This window comes from Panulirus ornatus, chromosome 19 (genome assembly GCF_036320965.1).
Source record: "Panulirus ornatus isolate Po-2019 chromosome 19, ASM3632096v1, whole genome shotgun sequence".
Taxonomy (NCBI): Eukaryota; Metazoa; Arthropoda; class Malacostraca; order Decapoda; family Palinuridae; genus Panulirus; species Panulirus ornatus.
Genome location: NC_092242.1, coordinates 19955029 through 19977343, shown reverse-complemented (window position 1 = coordinate 19977343; position 22315 = coordinate 19955029). Strand labels below are relative to the sequence as shown.

The window sequence follows — 22315 nt, the reverse complement described above, 5'->3', positions numbered from 1 at the left end:
TGTTATCATGTTGGCTATAATGCTAAGGTGGCTATCATTTCATGATGACTGTGTTATTATGTTGGCTATATCATCACGTTGGCTATATTTTCATGTTGACTATATTTTCGTAGTTACCAATATTGTAATAGTATCTATAGTCCCATTGGTTAGAATATTGTTATATTGGCTATATTGTCGTATCAAATCTTTGTTCCATTGTGACCATATTGTCATAGTGACCATATTGTCATGGTGACCATATTGTCATAGTGGCCATATTGTCATAGTGGCCATACTGTCATGGTAGCCATATTGTCATGGCCATATTGTCATAGTGGCCATATTGTCGTGGTGACCATATTGTCATGATGGCCATATTGTCGTGATCATATTGTCATGGTGGCCATATTGTCGTGATCATATTGTCATGGTGGCCATATTGTCGTGATCATATTGTCATGGTGGCCATATTGTCGTGATCATATTGTCATGGTGGCCATATTGTCGTGATCATATTGTCATGGTGGCCATATTGTCATGGTGGCCATATTGTCGTGATCATATTGTCATGGTGGCCATATTGTCGTGATCATATTATCATGGTGGCCATATTGTCGTGATCATATTGTCATGGTGGCCATATTGTCGTGATCATATTGTCATGGTGGCCATATTGTCATGGTGACCATATTGTCATGGCAGCCATATTGTCATGGTGGCCATATTGTCGTGATCATATTGTCATGGTGGCCATATTGTCATGGCAGCCATATTGTCATGGTGGCCATATTGTCGTGATCATATTGTCATGGTGGCCATATTGTCGTGATCATATTGTCATGGTGGCCATATTGTCATGGCAGCCATATCATGGTGGCCATATTGTCGTGATCATATTGTCATGGTGGCCATAATGTCATGGCAGCCATATTGTCATGGTGGCCATATTGTCGTGATCATATTGTCATGGTGGCCATATTGTCATGATCATATTGTCATGGTGGCCATATTGTCGTGATCATATTGTCATGGTGGCCATATTGTCGTGATCATATTGTCATGGTGGCCATATTGTCGTGATCATATTGTCATGGTGGCCATATTGTCGTGATCATATTGTCATGGTGACCATATTGTCGTGATCATATTGTCATGGTGGCCATATTGTCGTGATCATATTGTCATGGTGGCCATATTGTCGTGATCATATTGTCATGGTGGCCATATTGTCGTGATCATATTGTCATGGTGACCATATTGTCGTGATCATATTGTCATGGTGGCCATATTGTCATGACAGCCATATTGTCATGGTGGCCATAATGTCATGGCAGCCATATTGTCATGGTGGCCATATTGTCATGGCAGCCATATCATGGTGGCCATATTGTCGTGATCATATTGTTATGGTGGCCATAATGTCATGGCAGCCATATTGTCATGGTGGCCATATTGTCGTGATCATATTGTCATGGTGGCCATATTGTCATGGCAGCCATATCATGGTGGCCATATTGTCGTGATCATATTGTCATGGTGGCCATAATGTCATGGCAGCCATATTGTCATGGTGGCCATAATGTCATGGCAGCCATATTGTCATGGTGGCCATATTGTCGTGATCATATTGTCATGGTGGCCATATTGTCATGGCAGCCATATCATGGTGGCCATATTGTCGTGATCATATTGTCATAGTGGCCATAATGTCATGGCAGCCATATTGTCATGGTGGCCATATTGTCGTGATCATATTGTCATGGTGGCCATATTGTCGTGATCATATTGTCATGGTGGCCATATTGTCGTGATCATATTGTCATGGTGGCCATAATGTCATGGCAGCCATATTGTCATGGTGGCCATAATGTCATGGCAGCCATATTGTCATGGTGGCCATATTGTCGTGATCATATTGTCATGGTGGCCATATTGTCATGGTGGTGACAGTATTGTCGTGGTGGCCAGTTCATCATGGTGATACGTCATTTTATATTGGTATGATGACTATATTGCTATAGCAGCTATATTTTCATGGGGGCTATATCTCATGGTGACTGTATTGACAGGGTGGCTATATCATCATGGTAATTATTTTCTCATGATTGATATACTGTCATGATTACTATATATTGTCATGATGCCTATATTGCCACTTTGATTATAGCGTTATGATGGCTATATCGTCATGGTGACTATACTATAAGGATATGATGGCTATATCGTCATGGTGACTATATTATAAAGATGTGATGCCTATATTGTCATGGTGACTATATTATAAAGATGTGATGCCTATATCGTCATGGTGACTATATTATAAGGATATGATGGCTATATTGTCATGGTGACTATATTGTCGGAGTGGCATGTTGACTATAATGTCATTTTCGTTATATTGTCATGGTGACTCTGCTGTCATGGTGGGTAAATTGTCATGTGAACTATGTCATGAAAATAAAAATATTGTCCTAATGATTTCATTATGATGGTGACCATATTGCCATGGTGGCTATATTGTCCTTGTGACTATGTTATGATGGCTGTGTTCTAACGATGTATCTATGTCACCTCTCTCTCTCTCTCTCTCTCTCTCTCTCTCTCTCTCTCTCTCTCTCTCTCTCTCTCTCTCTCTCTCTCTCTCTGCAGCATTTGTCTTCTCTGCGTTCTTGAAAACAGTGGTACACAGTTACGCCGCCCCCGCGACCCTCGCCTCGCCCACTATGGCCAGCCACTCTGGTGTTGAGGTCTGTGGCTTGGCTGGCCCGCGGTGTGTGGCAGCCCCTCTGGTACAAGTTAGGTACAGGAGAACTCTCTAGTAAGGTGTTGGTGGTGGGGAAGGGTATGTGTGCCTGTAGATGATGCATGAGGGCTCTCCTCTGTGCCCTTCGGTACCTCCGCCGCTTATCTGTGACTTATCTCAACACACTCAGAGGAGGTGACGCTCCTTCGACCCTAATATTCAAGAAAGCTTTTCCTGGTTTTACTGCAGTACTGTGGAGGTTGACAGTCAGGTCACCTCATGAACAAACGGATGGACGGTTGTCTCGCCCATAACGAAGCCCGTGTGGCTGAAGACATCAGCAGGAGTGGCCACACTTAGCTGGTTCCCAGGTGGTGGGTGATGCCACCTACCACCTACCTCCCGTCAGCCAGTGTCGTTGCCCGTGGACCATGCCAACGATAACCTGAGTTTCGCTGGACATTGGTCGGGTCAGAGATCCCAGGCGATGATGGCAGTTACTTGTACGTGCCGATTTAACTGTTGGCATACGTCACTAAACACACACACACACACACACACACACACACACACACACACACACACACGAGCGTGGCCTGGTACCAAAGAACTGGGTAATTACGCACTAAACATAGTCGCTGACCATGGTTTTACGCACTTGCCCGCATGGTTTCGAATCCTCGGCGCAGTAGTAGGCCCACAGCCAACCCAGGTGTTCATTCCTTTCCTAGGGCTGGTTGATATAGAGGTACTTTATGTCCCAGCCTACGTTACCATAGAAACTGTCGAGGTTTATGTCGTTTCCACGACTACATCTCCTCTCTACGTCTTGTCTTTTGTGCACACTGACGTGGCCGTTGAGGAAGGTCCGCTACATACACCCTCAAACCTTGTATCTCCCGTGACTCAATGTCGTCATGGGAATCCAAGGACGTCCAGTGTACCTAATTATGATGAAACATCCCAGTGCCAACACTGTGCCATATCTGGAAGGTGAAGGTTTGCTGGATCTTGTCACAAAGCCCCCAGTGCTCCTCTCTAGTTATCACTGTATATCGCTTTTAGATCGATGTGAACACCACTGTGCACTTCTGCCCTGTAGTTCTTCTTCCAATCGTTGGTGTGTGTGTGTGTGTGTGTGTGTGTGTGTGTGTGTGTGTGTGTGTGTGTGTGTGTGTGTCCCTGTGTGTGTGTGTGTGTGTGTGTGTGTGTGTGTGTTTGTGTGTGTGTGGGTGTGTGTGTGTGGAATAAGAGTAATGACACGTTACACTGACATGGTTAAGAGTGGGCAAAACAAATTCTAAACTCTTTCCCTGAAAGGCGTAAAAAGTAATCACACACACACACACACAACGGGGGGTCAGGTGATCAGACAAGTGAAGCCAGGAAGAAGTTGGTCGGGACGAGTTCTTCCTCTCTCACTACTGTGCCAACGTTGGTTCGACTCCGATAAAACTTCTCGTTTCAGAACGAATCATCTAAACTTTAAGTAAGTTACACGTTTCTATGGACTTATTAGCTCCCGTTTTTATACTAAGGGGCGTCGTTAGCTGACACAGGTACACTATCTCAAGGACAAGCCTGATACAAAATGGGTGGGGAAGGTAACATACAGATAAGGACCGGCTGTACGTTAGACTGGGTCGTATGATTTGCCACTATCTGGGCGAGTGTTATCAACAACAACTCGTTGTTCGATAACCTTTCAGTCAATGCTGGTGTGAGTCAGGCGACCTTCCGAGGCTATACTCGGCTCGCCAGGGTAGAAAGATGCCACGTTCGAAAGTGCTTTTGGTAAAACACGTTGTTGAACACGAAGTACATTGACAAGTGTTCCCTTACCCTTCGGATGGCACACGCTTGTATCCCGGCATCAACACAAGATTGAGGTAGAGAAATATGATGATATCACAGGGGAAAAAAAAAGAACATTTAATTCATGATAACAGTAACTGGTGTTTCTTAACAATGGCTGTAATTTCATAACAACAATGGCAATTATATTTCATACTAAAGAGCTATTAGTTCATAATGACAATGGCTATTATTGCATGCTGACACACCTATTATTTCATGATAATAATGGCTATTATTTCATGATAACAATGGATATTATTGCATGATGACATGGCTATCATTTCATGATAACAATGGCTATTATTTCATGATGACATGGCTATCATTTCATGATAACAGTGGCTTCTATTTCATGACAGAAATGGCTATTATTTCATTATAACAATAGCTATTATTGCATGATAACAATGGCTATTATTTCATGATGACATGGCTATCATTTCATGATAACAATGGCTTTTATTTCATGATAACAATGGCAAATCATTTCACGATTACAGTGGCTATTTTAGGTACATTATACAACGAGACATTGCAGCAAGACTGATTCTCTACGTCTCTCGAGACGGCGAGGGTTCTGGCCCGCCAGGAAGTTAGAGAGCAATAATAAATAAATAGCAATAACCAACCAGTAGGCGAGGCAACAAGTGAGGCAGGGGGTAAAAGAGGTGCTTGGCACACGAGTGGGTTCCACACAGACCTTCATCCTCTCTCTTGTAGGAAGAGACTTTATATGAGGCTTATGAAGAGATTTCTCATGTTTCGAAAAAAACAAAAACGAGGAATTGAATACAAGGCTATAATGATCCACTATCATATGTCTTGGGTTTTATATTTTTGATATAGGATCTATTATTTTCCCTGAATGAGAGAGGTCTCACACCAGGCTCTTTTCAAAGGAGGAGAAACTGTGCATCAAGTACATACAAAGATCCCTATGTTTTTCATGTACTTGATCATCACTAGATGAGAGATACCGTATCACAGTGACGAAAAAAAAAGGTCTCCTCTCTCTCTCTCTCTCTCTCTCTCTCTCTCTCTCTCTCTCTCTCTCTCTCTCTCTCTCTCTCTCTCTCTCTCTCTCTCTCGTTCTTTGACAGAGGATGTGATGTTCGTATGTGGATGAAAAAGTAAAGGGGGCTGTGGTTCACAACATCCAGCTGAAGTATTTACCGCTAAAAAAAAAAAAAAGATAGGAGACTCAGTAGTTATATTGAGCATGTCGAGTGTAGACAGTACATGTCATATGTACTCCAGGCAGTTATCTCGGTACATTGAGGGAGGTACTGCTCGAATGATTTCAGTGACTTGCAAGCTGAATTTCTTTTGTCGATTTCAGTGAAAATCACTCAAACTCCATCTAGGGAAGTGAAACGCTCTGATTGCTAGGAGAACACACACACACACACACACACACACACACACACACACACACACACACACACACACACACACACACACAATAAATCTAAACAAAGTGTCTTTGTGGACTGACGTGTTTCTTACTCTGTCATGTGAACCAATGTCATTAGGTTTATTGTCACTCCACTAGACTTCCATTCCTCGTCTTTATATCATTGCACTTTCGGTTATTCATGAATACTGAGTGAGGAGGAAATACCGCTCCTCACTTGTCTAGTAAGGAGACTATAAGTAGAGTGAGGCAGGAGCTCAGGCTGTAACGTGCTTACATAACAACTGTCACATAGAAATTGAATAATAGTAAGGAATGCGACAGTCACCAGCGTCGTCACAGACTTTTACTACATTTTGAGCAAAACATCGGAATTTCATTTTGAAACAAAGAAAAAGAATCTAAGAATGAAATGGAAGTACGAAAAGATACTACGAGAGACATTTATTACTTAAACATTGAAAACTAGAATAAGTATTAAAGATAATGAATATCAGTAACGTGTCTTCAACCAACAGTGTCCCCATGTACTGACCGGCCAGCCAGACAGACACCTACTTATAGAATCCATAATTAGTTCCAGGAAAACAAAGATTCACTCCTGTAAGGTCATTGCCAACCAGAGAGAGAGGAAGTGTGTGTGTGTGTGTGTGTGTGTGTGTGTGTGTGTGTGTTCAACTGGGAGATCAAAGGTTCAAGAGCACTCTGGAACTCGAGGTAACAAAGGAACAGCACAATAATCCAAGTGATCTAGCCTCTGATTGCTTTATGAGAACCTGAGGAGTTGATTGATAACCTCTTGTCTGAACACTTGAAGAGAAGTCACGAGGGTGGGTGTGATGGCTGAAGAGGTCTGGGGAAAACCGAGCAGCTGAAGAAATCAGGAGAGCCCATTGGCTGAAGAGTCCTAAGGAACCTACTGGCTGAAGAATTCACGAGAACTCCATGACTGAGGAGTTCTAAAAGGATCCATTGGCTGAAGAATTCATAAGACCAAGTTGATGAGGAGTTTTAAAAAGAACTCATTACCGGAATGATTCACGGGAACTCCATGGATGAGGTTTAAAAGCACCCATTGGCCAAAACCTTCGCTCAAACATTATGGCTTCTAGATGAACACACTGGCTAAGGGATTTACGAAAACCCATCGGCTGAGTTCTAGACAAACCCATTCTCGTAAACCCAATGGCTAAGTTCAAGAGGGACCCACTTGCCTAAATATTCGCGACAAATATATGGCTTAGTTCTAAGAGAATTCAGTAGCCTAAGAGCACGCGAGAACCCGGTGGCTGAGCTGTTCCAATATAATCTAGTTACCTGGAGAATTTACGTAAATTCAGTAACTGTGGAATTTTAAAACTATTTGCTGAAGAATCCACGAAAGTCCAAGAGCTGAAGAGTAACAAGAACCCACAAGCTTGTGAAGGTTTGCCCTGAAGTGCTGGCGATCCTCCTGGAGTTGTTAAGTTCTGCAGTCGCTTCTAACAGTTGGCGCCGTTGGCCAGTTGCAGATCTTGGAGGCATGGTCCCATACTGTACCTTCCCGGCACGAGAACTCCTTAGGTTCCCCATGCACGCACCAGTAGTACTGCCGGGAGGGGAAAAAAAAGTGCATCGTTGTAAGTGTATAGAGAAACTAATTTTGACGCTGTCACTAATACAACACATTCTACAGGTCATGCTCTTAACTCTTAAAATACTTATGTTCTTTTCGGTTTTGGTCATTATAGACATCGTCATACAAACATGCTCAGATTTATAGATATCGGACAGAACCATTCTCATTCGAGTAATTGTGAAAGTTAGTCTCTGGAAGGTGGGCTCCAGCGAGCTCAGGTACTCACGCTGTGGCACTTGGGATGAGGAAAGTACTCCTGCTTGGTGCAGTCCATCCCCCCAGTGGGCGGAGGACTCCCTGGCTGCACAGGAGGTTGTATGGGGTACTCAGGGGAGGGCGATGGCTGTACAGGACGTTCTACGGGGTACTCAGGGGAGGGCGATGGCTGTTCAGGAGGTTGGACTGGGTACTCAGGGGAGGGCGATGGCTGTACAGGAGGTTGGACTGGGTACTCAGGGGAGGGCGATGGCTGTACAGGAGGTTGGACTGGGTACTCAGGTGCCTGCGTAACAGGATACCCGGTGGATGAGGACATGGGGGTGGTGGAGGAGGGCTTCCAGGGCTTCCACCAGGTGACCTTGGGCGTGGTGGTGGTAGGTGGAGGCGTGGGCACCGTGTAGTCCTTCATGTAGGAGTGGAGGACGGTGATGAGCGGGTTGACGCTGCCGCAAGTGCCGTGGAAGTCGTCCATGTCGATGGCCCATGTCATGGCGCCGCCATAGCCATTGGCGATGATGAACTCCATCTTGATCCTGAGGCTGTCCTCATCTTCGTAGCCTACCCACTGGTCGTCTGTGGGAGGTCACCCAACACAAGTGTGAGTCGAAGTGTGTGTGTGTATAGACAACCTCATCATCTATATAGCAAACATTGTTACCAAGCTTCATCATTGGAGGCAGAGTATTGTGACATATATGCTACTACGAGGCGATTATCAAAGTGATTAACTTTTTATGTTAATCAATGTGAACATCGGTTCTCCCATCTCCCTTTTAAGATTTCCTTGTTCTCACATCAGCTGTGAGTTCAGAGCTACGGTACACAAGAATTTTCATCTATATATCTATTTTTCTCTCTTTTAGCTTTTTATAGAACATCTGGTTCAAAGCCGTAAACAATCTACAGAGATTAAATTCTTATTTGATTATTTGAATGTAATAACTAGGCTATTTACCTACATTATTTACCTAATAACCATAAACTTGGCAAAAGTATTAAACAATTTACATAAATAATGCGAAATCTTAACTAAGTGAAGGTAAATCCTGAACTTCCCCACAGCTAACATCTGGAAACCATTTCTTTCACGTCAGGTGGGAAGGTACTGACCCTTGTGTGTGTACGGACACATGCCGACATCGTCGTACTTCTTGGTCCAGCCGGAATATGGGTCGCCCACCAGGGGACAAATCTGCAGTGGAAGAGTTCAGGTAAAAATCAAATAGTAGTTAGACTAACGACAGGTCATCAGTCACTTGAAATCAGGTTGAGGTAAGTTCTTGCTTAAGATGAGTGGTCACGTGCATAGTGAGAGAGAGTGTGTGTGTGTGTGTGTGTCTGTGTGTGTGTGTGTGTGTGTGTGTGTGTGTGTGTGTGTGTGTGTGTGTGTCTTAGAATTATCTCTAACACCTGAGGAAGATGTTAAAGATTTTTCGATTGGTGGATGTAACTTACGTTGAAGGCCTTAATGACCCTGCCAGTTGATAGGCCTACATAACTCGCCCCGTAACCTAAGGGAGCATAATATTCTCCTAACCCAACATTGGTAACCTGAACACAAAAGGACGTTCCTAGTCAATCTCTCCGTGGCTATGATCCTTGCCGCAAGGGTGGCTATCTTGGTGCGCACTCTCATGTCAAGTTCTGACCTCGCAACAGCTGCTCCTATCCTTCATGAGAGACTCCAGTCCTCATACTCCTCAACCTATAGACACCGATACCTCCCTGTCTCTCGCTGTAATACCTCACCTCTCCTTTCCTATCCTTGATATGCCCTAAAGTATCTTTCATTTCCCACGCGGCTCTGACCTTACCGTGTCACAGAATAACCTTTGACCTTTCTCATGATAGGCCCTGAAATTACATCAGGTCTTGACCTTTCATCCTCACATAATAAGCATACCGACCTTTGCTGCCTATGTATAGGCCGCGACCTATATTGATCTATTGGTCCCTAGTTTCCCGTAGCCTCTTGATTATACACTGCCCTCATCTCTCACACTGTAGCAGCAATCACCTCCTACGTCAGATAAAGTCACCGTGTCCTCCTTACAGTACAGCAGCAGGTCCTGTCTTCTTCTAGTTTATACTTTGTCTCTTGGATGATCTAATGCTCCATTTCCCATACTCTTTACCTCATAGTAATTCCTGACCTCCTCCTTATCTCATGGTAAGCTCTGACCTCCTCCTTACCTCATAACAAGCCCTGGCCTCCCCCTTACCTCATAACAATCCCTGACCTCCTTCTTACCTCATAACAAACCCTGATCCCCTCCTTACCTCATAACAAGTCCTGACTTCCTCCTTACCTCATAACAAGTCCTGACCTCCTCCTTACCCCATAACAAGTCCTGACCTCCTCCTTACCTCATAACAAGTCCTGACCTCCTCCTTACCCCATAACAAGCCCTGACCTCCTCCTTACCTCATAACAAGCTCTGACCTCCTCCTTACCTCATAACAAACCCTGACCTCCTCCTCACCTCGTAGTAAGCCATAAAGCCAGTGGCGTTGGTGTAGGGTCCTGGCTTTCCGCCTCCTTCCCACTTCTTGACGGGCGCCTTCAGGCCATTGACGTCCTTGCTGCCCAGGGTGTAGGTCCTGCCGTAGAAGGGTACGCCCACGATCAGCTTGTCCTTGGAGCAGCCCAGGTCAACCCACAGCTGAAGGCCGTCCGCCTGACGAGAGATGATATCGTTTACATCCGCGTCGTGAGCATGAGGATGGAAAGAGAGGGATAGACGCTACCTACCTACCTCCCTACCTACCTACTTACCTACCTACCTCCCTACCCACCTACTTACCTACCTACCTACCTCCCTACCTACCTACTTACGATGATGGTTTCATGAGAGAGATTGAGGTCTACCAACCAACCTGCCAGTACCTACGACGGGATTTTTATCTTTTTTATTTCTTTTGCTATCATGGCAAGGCGAGCGGGAGGCGCTCACCACACGTCATGCTTGAAGAAGAAGAAGAAGAAGAAGAAGAAGAAGAAGAAGAAGAGAGAGAGAGAGAGAGAGAGAGAGAGAGAGAGAGAGAGAGAGAGAGAGAGAGAGAGAGAGAGAGAGAGAGAGAGAGAGGAAAAACTACTTCTACTCCGTGCTGTAAGATCAGACTGTGCTTAGATATGTTGCACCTTCAGGATACGTCTGCACATGAAGCGACACACGGCACATCCAGTGACACGTATGACACCTCGAATGACACATGACACTTAGAGTGACACATGACACAGCTAGTAACACGTGACACGTCAAGTGACACACGTCACATGAAGCGACACATGACACAGTGTCACGCAGTATATCAGTTGACACATGGCACGGAACCCGTCCGGAGCCGGAAGGATTCATCGGAGGCCACAGACACAGACCAAGGTCAACAGACACTAAACAAGGTACACAGACACGCGTCAAGAACCACAGACACTCACCAAGGCCTACGGACACTCACCAAGAGCCAGAGACACTCAGAGCCACAGACACCCATCAGAAGTCACATACACTCATCAGAAAGCCACAGACGTTCACCAGCAGCTATCAACTCTCAGCGATAGCCAGGTACACTTCGCAAAAATCAAGATCGTTCATCAGGAGCTACGGAAAGAGGCCAAGGCCAGAGAGAGAGAGAGAGAGAGAGAGAGAGAGAGAGAGAGAGAGAGAGAGAGAGAGAGAGAGAGAGGAGGGGTCACTCACCACATTAAGCTTCTCGTAGGCCCACTGATCGTGCGGACGCTTGTAGAGTGGAGAGTGGACGTCGGCGAACCCGGCCCAGTTGCCTCGGAGATCATAGGTCATGACGTGCACGGCGTCCACGTTACTAGGAAGGGATCAAGCAAGCACACGTGCGAGGAGAGGCAATGGGGAGGTATGGGTACAGGCAATTGTGGTGGGGGAAAAGCGAGGGTGAAGGCAAACAGGGTGAGGAGCAGATGCAAGGGCGTGCAAGGGTAAGGGCAAGCAAGGTCAGAGGAGGAGGAAATAAAGAAAAAGGGTAAAGGGGTAAAAAAAATAAGATGATATGAGTAACAATTCTGGAACACGTACGTAAGAATAAGTTAGTCCTTATTGTGTAGGTATTGGTACTAAGGTATGATTGACTATTGATATATGCAGTGTAGAAATTATTATATGCTTACGTGAAATATGAATCATTAGAATGCAGCTGTGAGCATTAATGAATATAAACGTAGATTATGAGATATTAATTAAGGGAGTAGAGAGGAAGCGACGAGATGATTGCCGAAGGGAAGAAAGATAAAAACAGTCGAAAAGAAAATAACCTTTCAACCTCTAGATTTATCTTGACTGTTGTCGTACAAATCACGAGTCCACCTAAGCTTAGATTTATCCACCAAGTGTGGACGTGACTCAGTCACCCCTGAGTCAGGAGAGGGAGGGAGGCGGAGGGGCTGTTGTCTGAAGCATAGTACCATCCACTTACTCCACCCACGGACACTGAAACACCTCCACCATACACCCTCCCCTCACCCTGTAAAGGCTTCCTTCACACCTAGATAGATTTACTCGTACTTGAACACCTCCTTTGGTCCCTATGGCTAAATAAGAACCCATAAAATCTAGTCATGTGCCGCCCTGAACCTAGATAAGCACAAGATGAACCATCCGTTCCAACAGCACCAGCCTGTTCCTCCTTCTCCTTCGTCAGTTGCTCCAGCTCCTGTTCACCCTCTCGGTAGGTACTCACTAGCACAGCTCCTGGACGTGGTAACCCTCCTGCAGTCGGAACTTGGCCACCGGCACCGCCATGGTGATCTCCCAGCCTTTGCCTACCTTGTCGAACGCCTGTCGCAGCTCCAGCACGAAGTCCCTGTGGATGGTATACGTAATCTGACGACCAGACCTTGTCTCTACACGTGTGGAATGCACTGAACCTCATGACGGAAAGTTAAAGGGATTTAATTCCTTCTTAAAGTGATGTTATCACATCAAAGAAATGAGTCTAATCCATCTACAGTTGTGGAATATCAGATTCTGGTATTTTCTAGACAACTTTCACATGTAATATCACAATGTACAAAAAACTTGAAAGTGGGGAAAATATAACTGAAGAAAATACTGACATCTTAGATATCTATGAACTAGAAAATGAAATACTTGTCTTCCAAAGTCACTGGAAAACTATTGACGCATTGACTATATGAGCAGCCAGGACCTACAAGTTAGCAATGTATCACTCATTTGCTAACATACATACCAGGAACTCTTCAAGGCATCTGTTATATGCATGGAGTACATCTGAGCAGACGCCTTCAGCCAAAGACGCTTTCAGATGCCTGTTTTTTCTTCTTTCTTCCTTTCTGTTTTTTTTCTTTCTTTTATCTACTACCAACATATTGAGACTTCACCTGAACCTTATGAAGAAGACCTTGGCTTGTACGCCTGAAACTGTACCTGCCGCTCTTTTAGAGACCTGGTCGCAATCTGAGGGTTGTACGGTAAATGTTTTATTCCCTTGAATGCATTCAGACGTTTCTTCTGCGCCTGGAACAAATTCAGACATGGGATCCATGCCTGAAGCACATATAGATAGCTATCTCCCCAACGAAGCTCCTTAAGTGTCCCTTGAGCCTCACTGGAACACCTGCCCTTTTACTGAAGTACAGTTGACAACTTAATACTTATCTACATAACTTATCTCTTCCTGAAGGTCGTTAAGATAATGTATATTCCTGGTTATCATGTCTCTCCACTGCCTGAAGCTCAACCAAGATGAACTTGATTCGTTCGTCTGAAGGTAGATTAGTGACTTTCCCAACTTGAACCTCAATTAGGTCTTGGTTGGTTGGTTGGTCATTTGGGCTTAGGCCCATCGACTACCAAGGTCATTAAGACCGTCAGCGTCAAGTTATAACCACCAATCAGAGAATCCTGAATTGCTTTTTCCAGGTGTTCAAGATGGCTCGAAGATCACATTACCCTCTCATTGCATCTGCAGTCCTTTGAAACTAGGATATCATCCGGACACTGTCGTTATGACAAGACCTGAACTTTACTCGAAGTTCAGTTATCATTATTATCATTAGTATTATTATCATTATGATCATTATCATCATCATCATTACTATTATCATCATTATCATTATCATCGCTATTATTGTCAATAATGTCTTTGTCTAGTAGTTCATTTGAACATGTATTGTCTGAGGTTCCATTACAACGACTATTCCATAGCAGATGATTAAATGCCTTTTAAAACAGATATGTTTTTTTCTCTCTATATGTATATAGTAGAGTATATCGGACATTTGAACCTGATCATACTACTGCTTAAATCCTGACTGTGTGAGGGGGCACTCAGTTCATCATTTCTTCGTCTGGTTTTTTTTTTTTTTCTGATACGTAACGTAAAATTAGATCAGTCCAGGATTACCATCATTTTTACGATTTCTTTTTTCATGTTAACACCAAAGAAAACAAAATACTCTTGGATAAACTGCATTACAATTGCATCATCAAAACTGTCTTAACGAGAATTTAGATTTAACTTAAAGGTTAGAATTGGCTTGGTTGAGCCCCTCACCCGATTATGTGTTAATGAAGGCAATTAAGTGCTCGCTTTCTGGAGCTTATTTAGATAAATCACTTATTCAAACAGTTTTTCCTTACCTCTTTACTCGTACGACTTATATACCCAATGATAATTCACCGAGCTATTATTAGCTTGATCAGTATAGTTGTTCGCTCAGCTAAGGTTTACTTAAACATTCACCAGAGACTTATCAAGATACTTATCCATGACCTGAAGTTCATAAGGATATAATTGCTAGCGTGAAGTTCACCTCTGCCTTACCTGAAACGCTATGAAACATTTGATTTTTTAAATATGCAACTAAGGTTCCTTTGAGCTCACCACCTGACGGCTTACTTGACCATCGTCATGGCTTACCTGAATGTGTCCTTGTCCTTGAACGTACCACCACGATCAGCAGCCCCGGGATACTCCCAGTCCAAGTCAAATCCGTCAAACCCGTAGCGCTTCATGTACTCTGCAACACGCAAGGGAGAATGAATGCCCTCAGCCACTACACACAACCGGAGGAGGAGACTCTCTCTCCCTCTCTCTCTCTCTCTCTCTCTCTCTCTCTCTCTCTCTCTCTCTCTCTCTCTCTCTCTCTCTCTCTCTCTCTCTCTCTCTGTGTGTGTGTTCCTGAAATTTAGAACATTTTGTATATCATTTAAAGGACTTTTTATTTAGGAGGTCATGCATGAAATGTCACACACACACACACACACACACACACACACACACAGGACACTGTACGACAGAATAGAAAGTTTAATAGATGGGGCCCCACGAGTACAACACTCCCTCCCTGTACACTACAAATAGGTAATTACACACATAAGACACGGGGCCTTACCAGTGTAGGACTCCCTTCCTAGTACCCTTACTATACAAAGGGGTAATTATAAGTAATTATCTTGAATTACCCGAGACCAGTACTTTACACTGCAAGCCTTCACCTACCGACGATGCTGCCGATGAGGGAGGCCCTGCGAGCCGGCACCCCGGCCATCTGTGAGTACTTCTTGCCTCCCTCGCCCCAGCCGCCGATAGCCAACATCGTCTGCAGGTGAGGGTTGGCATTCGCCAGGTCCGTGAAGTTCTGGAACCCACGCTTCGCAACGTCCACCTGAACACAGAAAATCATATATATATATATCAAGGCATGTGAAGCGTCTGGGGTAAACCATGGAAAGCTGTGTAGGTATGTATATTTGCGTGTGTGTGGACGTATGTATATACATGTGTATGGGGTGGGTTGGGCCATTTCTTTCGTCTGTTTCCTTGCGCTACCTCGCAAACGCGGGAGACAGCGACAGAGCAAAAAAAAAAAAAAATATATATATATATATATATATATATATATATATATATATATATATATATATATATATATATATATATATATATATATTTTTTTTTTTTTTTTTTTTTTTTTTTTTTTTTTTATACTTTGTCGCTGTCTCCCGCGTCTGCGAGGTAGCGCAAAGGAAACAGACGAAAGAAATGGCCCAACCCCCCCCCCCATACACATGTACATACACACGTCCACACACGCAAATATACATACCTACACAGCTTTCCATGGTTTACCCCAGACGCTTCACATGCCTTGCTTCAATCCACTGACAGCACGTCAACCCCTGTATACCACATGACTCCAATTCACTCTATTTCTTGCCCTCCTTTCACCCTCCTGCATGTTCAGGCCCCGATCACACAAAATCTTTTTCACTCCATCTTTCCACCTCCAATTTGGTCTCCCTCTTCTCCTCGTTCCCTCCACCTCCGACCCATATATCCTCTTGGTCAATCTCTCCTCACTCATTCTCTCCATGTGCCCAAACCATTTCAAAACACCCTCTTCTGCTCTCTCAACCACGCTCTTTTTATTTCCACACATCTCTCTTACCCTTACGTTACTTACTCGATCAAACCACCTCACACCACACATTGTCCTCAAACATCTCATTTCCAGCACATCCATCCTCCTGCGCACATCTCTATCCATAGCCCACGCCTCGCAACCATACAACATTGTTGGAACCACTATTCCCTCAAACATACCCATTTTTGCTTTCCGAGATAATGTTCTCGACTTCCACACATTTTTCAAGGCTCCCAAAATTTTCGCCCCCTCCCCCACCCTATGATCCACTTCCGCTTCCATGGTTCCATCCGCTGACAGATCCACTCCCAGATATCTAAAACACTTCACTTCCTCCAGTTTTTCTCCATTCAAATTCACCTCCCAATTGACTTGACCCTCACCCCTACTGTACCTAATAACCTTGCTCTTATTCACATTTACTCTCAACTTTCTTCTTCCACACACTTTACCAAACTCAGTCACCAGCTTCTGCAGTTTCTCACATGAATCAGCCACCAGCGCTGTATCATCAGCGAACAACAACTGACTCACTTCCCAAGCTCTCTCATCCCCAACAGACTTCATACTTGCCCCTCTTTCCAGGACTCTTGCATTTACCTCCCTTACAACCCCATCCATAAACAAATTAAACAACCATGGAGACATCACACACCCCTGCCGCAAACCTACATTCACTGAGAACCAATCACTTTCCTCTCTTCCTACACGTACACATGCCTTACATCCTCGATAAAAACTTTTCACTGCTTCTAACAACTTGCCTCCCACACCATATATTCTTAATACCTTCCATATATATATATATATATATATTTATATATTTCTTTTATTCTTTATTCATACTTTTCGCCATTTCCCGCGTTAGCAAGGTAGCGTTAAGAACAGAGGACTGGACCTTTGAGGGAATATCCTCACCTGGCCCCCTTCTCTGTTCCTTCTTTTGGAAAATTAAAAAAACTGAGAGGGGAGGATTTCCAGCCCCCCGCTCCCTTCCCTTTTAGTCGCCTTCTACGACACGCAGGGAATACGTGGGAAGTTTTCTTTCTCCCCTATCCCCAGGGAATATATATATATATATATATATATATATATATATATATATATATATATATATATATATATATATATATATATATATATATATATATATGTATGTATGTATGTATGTATGTATGTATGTATGTGCGTATTTGTGTATTATGTGTATGAGAGTGGATTTTTTGTCTTTCCTGGCACTATATAAGTGGTAGAGGATGTGTGGATCAGGTGTTTGCTTTGAAGAATGTATGTGAGAAATACTTAGAAAAGCAAATGGATTTGTATGTAGCATTTATGGATCTGGAGAAGGCATATGATAGAGTTGATAGAGATGCTCTGTGGAAGGTATTAAGAATATATGGTGTGGGAGGCAAGTTGTCAGAAGCAGTGAAAAGTTTTTATCGAGGATGTAAGGCATGTGTACGTGTAGGAAGAGAGGAAAGTGATTGGTTCTCAGTAAATGTAGGTTTGCGGCAGGGGTGTGTGATGTCTCCATGGTTGTTTAATTTGTTTATGGATGGGGTTGTTAGGGAGGTGAATGCAAGAGTTTTGGAAAGAGGGGCAAGTATGAAGTCTGTTGGGGATGAGAGAGCTTGGGAAGTGAGTCAGTTGTTGTTCGCTGATGATACAGCGCCTGTGGCTGATTCATGTGAGAAACTGCAGAAGCTGGTGACTGAGTTTGGTAAAGTGTGTGAAAGAAGAAAGTTAAGAGTAAATGTGAATAAGAGCAAGGTTATTAGGTACAGTAGGGTTGAGGGTCAAGTCAATTGGGAGGTAAGTTTGAATGGAGAAAAACTGGAGGAAGTAAAGTGTTTTAGATATCTGGGAGTGGATCTGGCAGCGGATGGAACCATGGAAGCGGAAGTGGATCATAGGGTGGGGGAGGGGGCGAAAATTCTGGGAGCCTTGAAGAATGTGTGGAAGTCGAGAACATTATCTCGGAAAGCAAAAATGGGTATGTTTGAAGGAATAGTGGTTCCAACAATGTTGTATGGTTGCGAGGCGTGGGCTATGGATAGAGTTGTGCGCAGGAGGATGGACGTGCTGGAAATGAGATGTTTGAGGACAATGTGTGGTGTGAGGTGGGTTGATCGAGTAAGTAACGTAAGGGTAAGAGAGATGTGTGGAAATAAAAAGAGCGTGGTTGAGAGAGCAGAAGAGGGTGTTTTGAAATGGTTTGGGCACATGGAGAGAATGAGTGAGGAAAGATTGACCAAGAGGATATATGTGTCGGAGGTGGAGGGAACGAGGAGAAGTGGGAGACCAAATTGGAGGTGGAAAGATGGAGTGAAAAAGATTTTGTGTGATCGGGGCCTGAACATGCAGGAGGGTGAAAGGAGGGCGGGGAATAGAGTGAATTGGATCGATGTGGTATACCGGGGTTGACGTGCTGTCAGTGGATTGAATCAGGGCATGTGAAGCGTCTGGGGTAAACCATGGAAAGCTGTGTAGGTATGTATATTTGCGTGTGTGGACGTATGTATATACATGTGTATGGGAGTGGGTTGGGCCATTTCTTTCGTCTGTTTCCTTGCGCTACCTCGCAAACGCGGGAGACAGCGACAAAAAAAAAAATATATATATATACACATATATATATATATATATATATATATATATATATATATATATATATATATATATATATATAACAATTTTGTTATATACGCCTAATTACCGTTATCATAATCATTGCCCAGCCAAAGTGTATTATTATCAACATCATCTTTATCTCCCCCATCACCGCCGCTACCACCATGAAGATGGCAGACCTCACCTCTGGGTCCAGCACCAGGATCTCCCACGTGACGTTGGACACGCCCACGAAGGAGTAGACGATGTGTGTGCACTTGTCGACGGGGATGTCGTCGATGGTGTAGCGGCCCAGGCCAGGCCGGTAGATAGCCCAGTTGGAGAAGTAGCAGACGATGCGCGCCTTACGGTTGGCCATGGTAGCTATAGTGACAGTGGCTACAACGCCTAGCACGGCCAAACCCAACAACCACCACGCCCGCGCCATTCTGAAAGCAAAATACAAAGTCTCGTTACTGTCTGTCAAGCGAGAATCTTGCTGGAAAGGAGTATTCCAAGTACAAGTAGTGTGTCTGCAGCTTCAGCAAGCCACCCGAGCCACAATCATGTTGATTGAGAGTATTCGAGGTTACAACGAAAGTGAAAAGATACATCTAGCGAAGTTGTATCATTGGAAGTACATTCTCGTCATAGAACGTCTTACTCCAAAGGATACTAAGCTTCCCTGCTATGGAAAGTAGCGTAGCCTTGGACTGCTGGAGCCTTCAGAAAGGCCCTGGGTACGCCACGACTTTCATAGAAACTGGTCAGAAATAAACAATAGAGTCTTAGAAGGAATACTATCAATTGGATCCTTCACCCTGTTTCCTATTTTGGAAAGCAATGCAGGAGTACAGGATTTCCAGCTCTCCACTCCTGACCCTTAGTCGCCTACGACACTAGAGACGCAAGAAAAAAGTCATTAAAGTAGTTTTTTTTTTATATATAGAATGTTTAAGGATATTACCAATATAATTACGTACTGTCATTATTTATTCATAAGATTAACGGTAAATTAATTTTACAACTATGTAAGTGTAGAATCCGAACGTAAAAGTACTGCTGGCGGAGGAATACATTAAGGCTGCAAACGACGTCAGTTGTGCTGTTGGTGTGAGGAACGGAAACACAGGGAGGGTGTAACCTGAAGGGTTTTGTGCCGATCATTCATGATACGAGGAGGAATTTAGTGGTGAGGATGAAGTCGACTGAGACCACAGGAAGTGCAGCAGACGGTTTAGTTCAGGTACGAGTGTACAATTCTTGGTGAAGTTCTACGGAGGCTATGTTGTTAGTTATCAAATTGTACTGTACGGGAGGGGGATTCTACACTCGCAGGAACCCATGGCTTGAACATTTCTCATTCACAAGTCCGTCACACACTTTATTCCATGTATTTACATCTCGTACCATAAATTTACGTCTTTCCATCTTTCCAACAAATACTTTGCTTAACAACATGTTATGGCCTCTGGTTGTTCGAACCTTACATTCCGGAAGACTGGCTCATTGTTGACATTGATTTAATTTGAAACTTAATGTGATCACGTCACTCCTTACTCACCTGTCTTCCACAGTGGACATATTTAAGGCCACTGACCATTCCTTGCGACTTAACTCATGATTTTGATAACATTTTTGTTGCTCTCCTCTCAACCATCTCATTTAACTGTTTGTGCTTCTTTTTATGTGAGGTGACCAAACTTGAGAAGCATATGCTAGTCTGGATTATTTAGGATGTGACCAGCTTGCTAAATATATCCTAATCCATATGTATGCATGCAATTGTGGCCACTCAGGTGTAATCTCTCGTCATGACTGTTATCCATAAATAGGTTAAGCAGAATTGATACGGGAAAACAAGTCACTTGCCAACAGCTTGGTCAATCACTGTTATGGTAAAGTGTTTTTCATTATTTTCCTTAGTCATTTTCTTTTTTTTTTTTGTTACTGTAATTGTCAATTATTTCTAAAGAAAGGATAATGGAAGATAATGTTACATTAACAAAGTTTTTGATAGTATGCATTGGAATTTGTTCGCGTTAGTACTGTGATAGCTCACCAAACCTTGAATTTTCGTATGCATTTGACCATCCGTACATCTTGATCTGTGTATTTTATTTTCAAGTTTCCATGTACAGTAAGGGAATCCCTCCGACATGTCAGTCCTGTTCGTGCTCATATCAACACTTGACACACTTTCCCAAAAGTGCAAGTTAAACTGTTTTTCTCGGTAAGTTTCCTACAAAGCTGTAGTTAGTTCCAGTTCATAGTCTTTTTCAAAGTTTCTTGCAACTGGTCATTGTGAAATGCAATCATAGAAAAAATATCCATAGCCAATTGATAAATGGTGAAGAAACCACTAGGATTATTTATATCCGTGTTTGACATGTGCTCACCAAAGTAACTAATGAGTCTAGGCTATGAGGTTGGTAGGTATTCAGGCACTTAACCCCACCTGTGTTAAACCATCTGTCCCCGTGACCCACAAACGCCTCTAATGGCACTTGTCAGAGCGCAGTGCCAACTCGGCCGCAGCTCCCAGACACACGCCCGCGTGAGGAAGATTCATAGAAGACAAGCGGGGTCTCTTGTTGGCAGACGCCACCACAAGAGCCAGACATATGAAGCCTAGGAGTGTTAAGACAAGAGGCTGCAACAGTCTGGTGCTTTTGTGTCGCTAGTGGACCACCGGCTTGTCACATCCGTTATCAATTTTTCCCTGGCTTTGCGTTTTTGAACTGGGGTTTTCACTTGCTCTTCATCTTATTCTCTTTCATTGTAAACATATACTTTCGCAACAATTTTCAGCATAAAAAAAGGGAGCATTGTAACCAAGAATATAAATTACTCTCATACGAGAAAATTGCTTTGACATTTAGTTAATTCACTACACCTCCTGTCGACAACCTGTGTGGAGAGTTCTAAAACGCAAGAGAAAATGTGGGTTTAGATATAACGTTCATTGAAGAAATATATGGCAAAATCTAGCCCATAGTACACACACGCACCGCGCACATACAAGTCGAACATGGACGTCCATAATAACACATAATAACACATTGCCGTTGGCAACCCAAGGGCCAAAGGCAGAACACTTGTCGAACAAAACGATACCCTGTAGTACTCATGCTGAATTCTGTTTGCATGTGCCTGTACCTAATTTCATCTATCCTTACAGCCTTACAGGTTTCTCGATACTTGCAACGACCTCTGTTGGAAAATCGATGAATCTAGTAAGAAAGTGGCGAACGGAAAGTAAATAATTACCCAGGTTGGTTATTCATGTTCATTATAGCATGATGCAGGAGAACGAATCAGAGAAAACGTGACGCTTAGAACTCGAATCAGAGGACTTGGACATTATCCGATTCCCTAAGTCATTCAACAGAATCTGCCGACACGCAGTGCCCGAGCACTATAAAGCCTACGCTTCTAGCCATACAT

General features: G+C 43.6%; 1 protein-coding gene and 1 long non-coding RNA gene across 2 annotated transcripts in view; one reads left to right on the top strand and one right to left on the bottom strand.

Annotated features, from left to right (window-relative positions):
* Positions 1–4643: 4643 nt before the first annotated feature.
* Cht5 (Chitinase 5) overlaps positions 4644–22315 on the bottom strand; it is a 31259-nt gene continuing 13587 nt past the window's right edge. Inside the window, exons 2-10 of the mRNA XM_071673739.1 lie at positions 19074–19317; positions 15331–15496; positions 14749–14848; positions 12547–12669; positions 11535–11658; positions 10317–10511; positions 8944–9025; positions 7841–8406; positions 4644–7584 (exon numbers count right to left, since the gene is read on the bottom strand). Coding sequence (XP_071529840.1) covers positions 7459–7584; positions 7841–8406; positions 8944–9025; positions 10317–10511; positions 11535–11658; positions 12547–12669; positions 14749–14848; positions 15331–15496; positions 19074–19316 — 1725 coding nt within the window. The 5' untranslated portion in view covers position 19317 and the 3' untranslated portion in view covers positions 4644–7458. The remainder of the gene's footprint in view (positions 7585–7840; positions 8407–8943; positions 9026–10316; positions 10512–11534; positions 11659–12546; positions 12670–14748; positions 14849–15330; positions 15497–19073; positions 19318–22315) is intronic.
* Positions 19997–22315, top strand: part of LOC139755435 (uncharacterized) — an 81929-nt gene continuing 79610 nt past the window's right edge. The window contains exon 1 of the long non-coding RNA XR_011714095.1: positions 19997–20114. This is a non-coding gene — a long non-coding RNA (uncharacterized lncRNA). The remainder of the gene's footprint in view (positions 20115–22315) is intronic.